This window comes from Palaemon carinicauda, chromosome 20 (genome assembly GCF_036898095.1).
Source record: "Palaemon carinicauda isolate YSFRI2023 chromosome 20, ASM3689809v2, whole genome shotgun sequence".
Taxonomy (NCBI): Eukaryota; Metazoa; Arthropoda; class Malacostraca; order Decapoda; family Palaemonidae; genus Palaemon; species Palaemon carinicauda.
In genome coordinates, this window is record NC_090744.1 from 46,816,024 (window position 1) to 46,828,523 (window position 12,500).

The following is a 12,500-nucleotide window of genomic DNA, read 5'->3' on the forward strand; positions in this document are numbered from 1 at the left end:
TATCATATGTCGATTTTATCATTCAATTTATATTACAGAAATAAGACTAAAATATGTAGTAAATTAATAAATCCAATTTAAGGCTTCATTTTACCTTCATATATATAATTCATTTCATCATTAAAATAAAATACATAATATGAACATGAGATCTAACCACAGATTAATCAGTTGTGATGTGGTTCTTCATTATTTTTAATTGTCTGGTGTTTTGGAGTCTTGTGAGTTACCATTACCAACTATATAAAGTTGTTATTAAACTCATTTGGTTTTGTATTAAAAATTGTAAGCTTAACTTTATTGGAGATATCTATGAACACGTGATTGGTATGTCTTCTTTAACCAACAAGTATATGGAGTTTTTTGAGACTAGATTTTGAAACTCAAATTGTTTGTTATTGCTATATTGGTGATGTGTTTGATATTCTAAAGAAAAATCTTAATCTTGAGAGTTTTCTTGCTATCATCTATTCATTGATTCTTTCCATTAAATTTACAACAGATAAGAGAAAAAAATAACAACATATTGTATTTAGACATTTTTACAGCTGACCAATAAACTTACATTTTCAATATCAAGAAACCTATCCAATAGCTTATCATATATACATTTCTATTCAGAGATTTCAAACAAAGAAGCAGGAAAAGATAGCCTAAACATTTATTTAATAATAGATAGAGGAGATTTCATTGTAGTAAAACTCGCTGAACTCCGCACCAAAAATCTGCAAGAATGCTTTATACTTACAGCTTGGAAAAACTTTATCTTCATACCAATTCCCAAAAAGGAAGTGACAAAAGAGATGAAAAATAACCGCCCAACAAATTTTCACTTCATGACATATAAAGTATTTACGAAGATCGTATCAGGCCGAATAGAAAGACAGCGAGACTTTTATAAACCAAGAAAGCAGGCAGTCTTTGGAAGTGGGCATTCAGCCACTGACCATAACACCCTTATGAAAAAATCAACAGAATATGAATTTTCCTCCATCAACTGTTAGGCCATGTTTTCCTGATGTTTTGCCTCTTTTCATTCTTTTCAATGCTTTCTATATATCTCCTGCAGTTACGTAAGGTACTGGCTAACATTTTTTCATTATTCTATTGGTGAAGTTATTCCTTATGAAACTATTGTATACACATAAATCTTTGCATTAAAAAAACGGTAACTATATGGTAACATTTTTTACAGGATCTTTACCGTTTAAAAAACGGATCAATCGATGTAAAGGAATGCTATTACGGTCACCAACCCGTAGAAGATAATAACAAAGTAAAGCAATATTACGGTCGCCCGTATTTTACTGAAATACGGCTGAAAACAATATATTTTTACGTAGAATTTCCGATTAAAATTATGGTTTTTTTTCGACAGTGTAGTAATGTATATAAATCTTCTGTAATTTTTATCAATCCATATCTATTGTTGATAATATTTCTATTTTCATCATTAGAAACAAACACATTTTTGCCACCCTATTCCAAGTCTTCTTTCCATCACTTTCATACTTCTTCCTTTAGTGTTTCTTCAATTCTGGTCTGATTGTGTTTACAAAAATCTTGGGTTTTTAGTTTGTTTATTGTTTTTGGGAAGTTCTACTAATTCATTTTCATCTCGCTTGTATTTTACTCTCTTTTCTAATTTTTTTTTTATAGATTTTTTGTCTTTTCTGATAGTCTTCCTTAATCTTGTTTAGGAACTTTTGCTGAATCCAATGGAAATTTTATTAAATCACTGTTCATTTCTTCTTTATTTGCTCCCAATTCCTAATGTTGCTTGGAGTACTCCTATTTTGTATTGCTAAACTAAACTCATCATTTGTTTCTCTTATATTTATATATATATTTTCATTTTAAAAATGAATTTTCTCTTTTCTTAGATCTAATGTAAATAAATTCTGCTTCTTGCCATTCTAAAATCGCTTACCTTTAACTGATTTCCATTCACATCTCTAACTAAATTCAATTTTTCACTAAGAACAAGATCTATTTAATTTTTTGATTCTGCATTCGGGCTTCTCCGTGCGTCAATTTTCCCTTTTATCAAAGAAGGTTCTCATAGTTTTAAGATTGTTTCTTTCAGCATAATCTACAAGCATGTCTCTGTCATTGTGTATGCTTACTCCAAATTTATCTACTGCTGATTCTCCTCTCTTCTTTTGATTTACTTTAGCATTGAGATCACCCAAAACAAATGTAAACTGAGTCATGTTTTTTCATATATATCTCCAGATGTTCATGAAAAGTTTCCATTTCTTCTTCTTTGTAGTGTAAGAGTGAACCGTTTGGTTATAAGTGAGAGGTGAGGTGAATGCCACTACCTTTATTTCAACTGATTGCAAGTTTGTTTATAACAAGTTCAGGACAAGAAGGTCACAAGAAATGATTCAAGCAGAGACAGGCTTAAACAGTTTCTGTAAACAGTGAAGTGTAGAGCGAGATATACGATGAAAAAATGAAAACCCGTTACAGCCTACGAACGTGTGTGAAACCAGAGTAATACAATGGGATGTTGTTGGTATATATGTTTGAATGATTTTAAGTATATACTTCTTATTTAGTTGATAGGTTAATAGGGTCTTGTTTCAGTTCCAGTTATCTCAGAATAGATATTTACCAGAACGTCAGCTGATCAAGCCCACCCCGCAATGTGGTGCCTAAGCACAGCAGTGGCCTCACCAGTAAACAGCTTAAACTCACAGTCTAGGCCGGGGATTAATATACTGCCATGCAAAGGCTACGCATACACTTTACAAATGTATAATCCTGGGATTCCATAACTAGCACCACAAAATTCTTTAAGGTTACATGAAAGATTTTTATTGATAGGAACACCCCCTCTATTTCTCTTTTTCCTACTCTTTTATATATATATATATATATATATATATATATACATATTTTTTTCTTCTAAATCTTATCAAATTTATGTGCAGATAGTGCCAGGAACACCTTTTATAACACCCAGTTCGTAAAAAGTACTCAATGGATAATATTTTGTTTACACCATTTTCGTGGATGTTTTGTGGCAGTTGGTATTATATTTAGCACGAACCCTTCAAGACACACGTATACATTTAATATATGTATATGCAAATATATAGATATTTATATATATATATATATATGAATTTATATATATATATATATATATATATATACATATATATATATATATATATATATCGACGACAAATCAATATCTGAAGTTGAGAACAGGCTGAGAGGAAAAAGGAAACGAAGATTTGACAAGCGCTTGCGGTTATTATTAAACCTATTCACGGTGAAGAGGTGTATTAATAATACGTAAGCACATGTCAAAATTTTGGGTCCTTTTCCCTGTCAGCCTGCTGTCTTGCATATATATATATATATAATATATATATATATATATATGTACATATATATATATATATATATATTTATATCTATATATATATATATATATATATGCATTTATTTATATATATATATATTTATATATATATATATATATACTTATACATATATATAAATATATATATATATATATATACATACATATATATATATATATATACACACATATATATATATATATATATATGTATAAGTATATATATATATGTATATATATATATATATATACTTATACATATATACATATATATATATATATATATATGTATATATATATATATATGTATAAGTATATATATATATATATATAAATATATATATTTATACAGTATATATATATATATATATATACATATATATGTACATATATATACACTGTATATATATGTACATATATATATATATATATATATATTTGTATATATATTTATATATATACATATATATAAACATATATATATATATATATATATAGATATGTATATATATATATATATATATACAAATGTATATATATATATATATGTTTATATATATGTATATTTATAATTATATGTACAAATATATATATATATATATATATATTTATATATATATATATATATATATACACACGCTTATAAGTCACTAAATAGCGTGTGACAATATATTCAGCCAAGGCCACAGGAAAAAATAAAAGAAGGCGTACTGAGCGCTTTCGTGTTATTTCAACACATTTTCGAGGTACAATGCTAAAAACACAGAGAACATCTAAGAAAGTAAACAATAAAACACTGAAAAAATTTGAAAAAAATTTAATCATAATGTTTGTTTTTAAATTTTCAAATACACTGAAAACCATACTAATAAGGAATTCTCCCAAAGTTTCTCAGGGCTGCATGAACTGCAAGTGTTTTTATCTCGGACAATCTGGGAAGGGACTGGACACCAGAATTAGACAACATAAACAAAGTGTGAGAACGGGACAAATCTCGAATGCTTTGTTTTCACACATTAATAATTTTAATCACATGATTCATTGGGAAGGGTCAAAAATTGTTTTATATTGTAATAATATAACTCGCAGAAATATAATTGAATCTGCTTTTATCAAATATCACAGTGACTTAATGAATGTAAGCCAGGGTATGTACAAACTGGACCCATTTGTTATTAACGATATTTGTAAGATTGTTTCTTTTTAATCACCTGTTGAACTGTTCTGTATCTGCTGTACTAGTTTTAACCGGACTTTGAATACTTGTTTTCATTTTTTTTCAGTTTTTTATTGTTTACTTTCTTAGATGTGTTGAAATAACACGAAAGCGCTCGGTACGCCTTCTTTTATTTTTCCTGTGGCCTTGGCTGAATATATATAGACATATGATTATATATATATATATATATATATATGTATGTATAGTTATATGTATATATATGTATATGTATATATATATATATATATATACATATAATTATATATACATATATATATATATATATATGTATATATAATTATATGTATGTATGTATATATATATATATATATATGAATATATAATTATATGTATATATATATATATATATATGTATACATAATAATATGTATGTATATATATACATACTTATATATATATATATATATATACATAATTATATGTATATATATATATATATATATATAGTATATGTATATATGTGTGTATATATGTATATAAAGGCATATATATATATATATATATATTTAGAATTGTTTAGAATTGTTCAGTTTAGGTGACCATTCAAGTTATATCAAGATACTCATACCATCATTTTTATAGTATATTGAGTAAACGGCTTGGCTGGGATCCTTTTCCATACCCTTTTTTTTTTATAACCTATTTTCTGTAACCAATTTTCCATAAGCTATTCTCCATAACCTGAATTTCATAACCTTGTTCCCATAACTTGTTTTCCATAGTCTTAATTCCATAAACCCTTTTCAATAACCTGTTCTCTACATTTACAATTTAACATTCTCTTTACAGGCTCAGCATCCGGTTGGAGCACAAACGAAGGCCAAGAACAGGCAGACGATGACTTCAGGAACTCCGATGACATACAAAGATTCGCGATTGAAAATGGTAAGTTGGAGGCTAGAAAGGATTGCCTTCCATCTGTCAATAATATCTAGTTGCATTATATCAAACAAATCTACCTCTACTCTTTAAAATAATGGTTCTCAAAGAGAAGGTTGTTATCGAAATTCAGCTATATTGTTTGGAGTTAGGTTAATATCTTCAAAAATAAAATTATAATTTTTTATTATGTTTTTCTATTTGTGAATTTGCTCAGTTGTGTTAGAATTTTCATGTAAATGTTATGAGAACAGTTTTAAGGAATTCATTTTAAAACTGATTTTTCTAGCTAGCAGCCAATCACTATATTTTCGGAGAGATAGCAATTTAACTCCTGTGGACATGGCACCGTTATTTAGGTGAATTTCCTAGCCTAGCTTTGTGGGGATTTGTAGTCTGTGAACGCTCTTGTTATAGTAATGCTTTGCTTTTTAATTCCTCCAAAGGATTTGATCAGAGATTTTGTATATGTGATGGTCGGTCTATCCTTGAAATATGTGAAAGAATTGTGGAATGATTGCAATGATTTTAGTGGATTAGAGGCAAGGTTCATGGGCAGTCTGAAATCCCATGCTGGATCCTGGTGCAGATCAAGTACCCTTTAATGGAAACGGGCTATGGTATGCACTATCCCAGGGCATTTTTAATTAATGCTGTTACGTTGTGGAGGAAGTGATGGTTAATTAATTGACCATTGGTTGGGGGTAAATAAGTCTATTGGAGTTATTTTTGCAATTGCATTGAAAAATGTTCCCCTTTGCCCATGGATAATCTGAAAGTACCATGAGTTTTGGAATTAAGTGTGTGATATAATGATGGACGTATGATGACAGAAACGCTTATCTACACAATGAAATTTTGCTTGCATAATAGCACCTATGGCCGGAATCACATAGGAAGTGACGCGACACGCGTGACGCGTGTCTCGCAAGGTGTTACGCGTGAAAAGTAAGGTGGTAACAATGATCTTTACAGGCTTTGTCACGTTTCGACCAAATGTGAAGCTGTTCACTTTTCGTGTTGCACGTCAGGCAAAACTGTGTTCTTCAGCAGCGTCTTTCCTTTACTTGAATAGTAAAATGTCTTTATGATTAAAGAAATTCAGTGATTAACCTGCTGTTCCTTTTTTATTCATTTCTTTGAATATGAATAAAATTTCAATAGGCCTATAATTTAAACATACATTGTGTTCAACTGGCTGTCGTATGTGTTTTTATTTTTATAAATTCTTCTTTAGATTGCCCGGAGCTTCTCTCCGGACAAATAAGAAGGAAATTTAATTTTCTTTTGAAAAGAATATGAAATACATCGCTTTCAACCTGCTGTTAAGAATTTTTCATTTTCAAATGAAATTTTACCATGATTTCAAAGAATAAATTTAGTTGAACCTGGTGTTATAATTGTTATTTATGTCTTAGTAATTGTTTTGGTGATGTTGTTTTGTGTGTGAGTGTTTTGTTGTTGGTGTTCTTTGTTAATGTTTCTGCTGTTCTTAATAATTTCAAACTGAACGGACGATCATGATTAATTTCCTTTCTGATGATACTGGTTTTCACCAATTACTACCCCGAGGCTGTAAAGAAATAAAAGAAAAACATTTTTATTGAGGTATAGAAATGAAGAATTTCAAAGTAACGTTCTGCTCGTTGATAAAAATAAAAATGAAAACAAGATGAAAGGATTTCAGAATGTCATGTAAGACCTAAGAGGATATGAAGTCAGTGGTGATTCCATATTTGCACTCTAAAGAGTATTAATTGACGAATACTAATATCAGCAGAGCAAATATTGATTTTGAGCTCTAAATTAGTTTTAAAACTTATTATTAACAACAGAAGTAGTAAAAGAAAAAGCACACACACATACACAGATCACCATCGCCAAAACAATCACTATCACGATATAACACTTATAAATAACAGCAGGCTGGATACAATGTGCTTTCTATTTGAATCATAATGGAATTTTATTAATTGAAGATACTAATATCACAACAGCAGGTTGAAAGCAATGCATTGATCATTTTTCAAATAAAATTTAATTTCGATTCATAATCTAAGGAAATAAAAGCCCATAAATCAGCATGTTGAACACTACGAGTTTTGAAAGCACAGGCTTATTGGAATTTGATACTTATTTAAAGAAATTAAAAAAAAAACTGCATTTTAATCACAGTGTACTTGTTTTATTATCATAATGAGATTCCATTACTCAAATGAATTAAATCAGCTTGGCCAAAACGTGACACCAAAAGTGAACAAGTTCGGCTTTTGTGGACATGGTAGCCACACGTGTTTCCCGTTTCTGGTGTGTCCTTACTTCCTATGTGACATTTTTTATTACTGCTTTTAATTTCACGCGAAACATTTCTCGGATGTTCCGTTTCTTATTTCGTGTTACTTCCTATAGGATTCTGGCCTTAGAGTTTATAGCTTTTGCAACGATCAACATTACTTCATCATATGACCATAATTTTTCTTTTTCTACCAAGGTCTGTGGACACCAGATCCTCAACTCTTGCTGGGGCCATACGAGGAGGAGGCTCCGAGGAGTCTAACCAAAGCCCGGTTCATCACAGCCAACAACACTATGACCACGGTTCAAGTAGGGGCTCCTGCTGCCCTACGATGTCAGATCAGCAATGTTGCAAGTCACGAAACAGTAAGCAGCCTAATGTCCTCTCAGCAATGCTATCAGTCATGTTTTATCAGTAATGTTGCATGTTAAGAAATAATAAGAAACATTATTTCAGATAATCCACTTCGTTAGTTATAAAACAGTAAGTCATATGAAGTTGTATAAACAATGCTGATAATCTTCTTAGCCAGATGGATAGTAACCCTAAAGCAAATCAGCAATGCTTTCAGTTATAAAACATCAAGTTACTTAAAGTTAGTTCATTAATATTAGTAGTCACAAAATGGTCATTGATAAAATGTTTGATCAGATATGTTGCCGGTTACAGAACTGTAAGTATATCAATGCCCATCTGCAATGCTGTCTGGTAAAAAAAAAAAGAGTAAGGAGCCTCAAGTCGTATCAGCAATGTGGCTATTCAAAAAAGGCAAGTCCCCCGGTGTCAATATATTAAGGTTGCTATTCAGTAAATGTGAATGTAAAGTATCAAGCTGTTAGATCAGCGTCAGGGAAAATTCTGAGATCATAAGTATCTCGATGTCAGTATAGTACTGGTATCAAACAAGAAACGAAGGGCCCCTAATGTCAGCCCTGTATTGTTACCAGTCACAAACTTTAAATAACTCAAGGTTAGATCAATAATGATGGCAGTCATGAAAAGAGAAATGACCTGATGCCAACTCAATAATAATGCTAGTCAAAAAATGGCAAATATTCCGATGTCAATTCAGAAAATTAGTCAATCATATCACGGTAAATAATGATATGATATTAGTAATGTTTTGGTAAAAAATGTCAATATTTAAATGGGGAACTGTTGTCAGTTATAAAATGGAAAGTACACAACGACATCTGAAAGTTTCCCAATCAAAGATGGTAAGTAATTTGATGTAAGATCAGCATCATAACCAGTCATGGAATGGCAAGAATCAGTTATTAGTTCAGCTCTGTTGCCATTCTCAAAAAGGTTGTAACCTGACGTCTTTCCGCGTATGTCATCAGTAAGTAATTTGCTGTCAGCTAAGTAATGTCAGTCAGGAAATGGTAACTAACCTGAAGTTAGTCTGTTGCTCTTCAAGTACAGTCGAATTCAATAGTTCACCAAGATTCACTGGTCATTACTTTCCCATTGAAGAAAGTTTGCTGGGCAGCAGCTCCTAGGCTCCCTTATGTGAGAGTGTCTGTGGGCTTTGGAATTTGACTGTAACCTCTGAGTCTCCAGTTTGGTAACAAGGTCCTTTCCAGGTAAGTAAGTACTTCTTGAGTCTAGAAAGTGCTTGTCAACAAGCCCATTGCTTAGAGTACTACCTTTGTTTTCCCGATTCAGGTACCTTTTTGCATTGTGACAAAATAGCATCTTATTGCAAAAAGCTTTGAGGATTTTTGCGTACCTAATTTTATGATAATGATTATGGAAATTACGTTGAAAAGCTACTACCATAAATAAACATATGGCTAAATAATTCAGAATTACTTTTTTTTTATCTGGGAAAATTACTTGAACTATTCCTGGGAATTCTTGCAAAATCACACAAGTGCCATAACAACAGAAATCTTTTATTCGTATAAATCGGATTAGAATGATATTATGCTAATCCTCAATTTGTTTAGGGTATTTTCTTTATAATGCATTCCAAATTAAGTAACTCTTGAAGGTCCATCTCTGTTTCTTCTCATGCTTTCCCTCTGATGATGTCCCATTAGGGAGGTGTTCAGAGGGAATATCTCTGAGTTGGTCTTTTGTTATAAACTTATGCCATGCTGTGATAATGTGGTATTCATGGCGATTGGATGACACCTCCATTGGCTCTGGGATGAAGGAATTAATGCAGGTTGAAAACGATCTTTTACGCCTTGAGGATAAAGACATAATTCATTATGGAAATGCAATAGACTTGGATACCATTAGATTGTATGAAATGTAATAACCATTGCATATGGACTTACGTTGGTTGTTGATTTTATTCGTCAACACTATTAATGTTGTTCTCTTTGCTACCATCATTACAAAGATGTGGTTTATTATCATTTTAATTATATGATGTATTATTAGCAGAAGGAAACTCGATTCCTGACTCGGCTAAATAAAACCAAGCAACTTGCCTGTTAAAATTTCCTTTCCTTCCACTTCAGGTATCCTGGATCCGACGTAGAGATCACCACCTCATAACACTCGGCTATCAGACTTATACTAACGATGACAGATTTTACGTTTCGAATTCCCTGCCTCTCCAGTTGCCGACGTTTGAAGGAAAGGTAAGGATCGAAGTAAGTAGACAAAATGGGTTTGTATATCACTCGTCCTGCGGGACTTTGTTTATGTTTGTTTGTCAATACTTCTTTCCCTTTTAAGAATCACTCTTTTTATCTATGTGTACATATTAAACTGTGTGTTCACAGGCATGCACATTCAACACGCAGACACACACACACACACACACACATATATATATATATATATATATATCTATATATATATATATATATATGTATGTATGTATATATTTACTGTATATATACATACATATATATCTATCTATCTATATATATATATATATATATATATACATTTATATATATGTATATATGCACATATATATATATATATATATACATATATATATATATATATATATATGTATATATATATATATATATATATACATATTCCATGTAAAACCACAATCAAACACAACGTTAGCTGAGCTTGTAAAACTAGACATGAAAACTCCGACACAAAAGAATAGTATACAAGAAGAGAGAAAAAAAAAACAGTCTGAGTGTGGAACATGCCATTCCTGCTCTTGGAAATTACATCGAGAGTTTTTCTAAACGGAGAACGTTGGAGATTATATTCGAGGTGGAACTCTTCCAGTGCCACTTGGGGAAAGACTGAAGACTCCTTTTGAAAGATCAGATGAAGACTACTCAAGGATTCTTCAAAGGAACATTCTGAGCATCATTGGTCGGAAACGGATGGATGGAGAATTTCAGTGCATTCTTACATTTATCAGTTATTAATATATAACAACAATAAGTGGGTGTATGCTTTTTTTATTATTGTGTAGACATGCCTCTATATATGATTGAGTATATGCTATAGTTAGGGAGATGAATAAAACAGGTGGTTTGATCACCGTAATACAGTTGTACTACTTTACAAAGTAAAGTTAATTACTAAGCATTCTTTCTTTAATTATAATTAAAGTTAACCTTTAATCTAACATGCAGTTATTATCAATATGATAGTGCATTACACAATATGATAGTGCATTACACGTGTATTTTCTATTCTCTTTTTTAAAATATTTGCTAGTTAGGTAGTGTAGTTATAGATATATTGTGTAAATTCGACCTACAGCCTACACATCCAAAACTCTTACGTACCCAGAAGCATGATTCCTAGTAATACAAGAAAAATAAAAAAAATCAGGTGGTTGACTGTTAAAACTTAAAAAAAAAAATATATGCAGTTCAAATGAATGTCTTTTAAAAAGCAGTTTACACATTGATAAGGATATTTATCGATGGGAAATATTGACCTGGATTTTACTTACATCTATTAGCAGATGTAGACACCAGCATATGTCATGGCGAACACTTGACTGATATATGGAAAAAAGAAAAACTTAAAATCGTTTATTAGTAAAATATGAAGTAAATTAACTAATAGATTATAGAATGGTAATGTAATTAATATCTAAATGCAGGAGTTCTTGTTTAATTCATAGATTGAGTTGAAGGTGGGTTATGAGTTGACTAACCCTAATGATGTTATGCAAGCAAATTTCCAGCTTCCGAATTGTATGCTGGAAACACATCTGGGTCGTAAAGTGATTGGTATACCAGCATTGTTATTTATTCAAAAGTAGGCCTCAACCAGGCACTCGATAAGAAGTTAAACTCTGGTGCTCTTCTCTTTCCAGGAATGGAATCTACATATCAAGTACGCCCAAGTACGTGATTCCGGGACTTACGAATGCCAGCTGTCAGCTCACCCTCCCATCGGGATTCTGGCCAGTCTGAACGTCATAGGTGAGTGCAAAGTTAGGGATTCTTTCTGTCTGGATGTCGATAGTAGCCCCACCTGGTGGATTGTTGTTTTAGTATACAAGTAGAGCTAAAATAAAAAAGATAAAAAAAAAATGAAAGTAAAATACATTCATGGTGATAAAGCTTTTATCCTAACACAAAATATAAGACGCATCATGAGAAGAATAGAAAATATGCAGCAGTATTCTCATTAGGTTCCAGACTTTTAGGTATGTCCTTGATAGAAGGGTTTTCCAGAGTGGATGCATGTTTTATGGGGTTAAGATCTGGAAATTTGATGTAAAATTATTCTGTCTGTAAAGCTGACTCTGT

The 12,500-nt window shown here is 31.1% G+C and overlaps 1 protein-coding gene across 1 annotated transcript in view; it reads left to right on the forward strand.

Moving 5' to 3' along the window:
* Positions 1-12,500, forward strand: part of LOC137659761 (zwei Ig domain protein zig-8-like) — a 29,062-nt gene that overhangs the window by 508 nt on the left and 16,054 nt on the right. The window contains exons 2-5 of the mRNA XM_068394569.1: positions 5,409-5,504; positions 7,990-8,159; positions 10,269-10,391; positions 12,062-12,170. Of these exons, the coding sequence (XP_068250670.1) occupies positions 5,409-5,504; positions 7,990-8,159; positions 10,269-10,391; positions 12,062-12,170 (498 nt within the window). The remainder of the gene's footprint in view (positions 1-5,408; positions 5,505-7,989; positions 8,160-10,268; positions 10,392-12,061; positions 12,171-12,500) is intronic.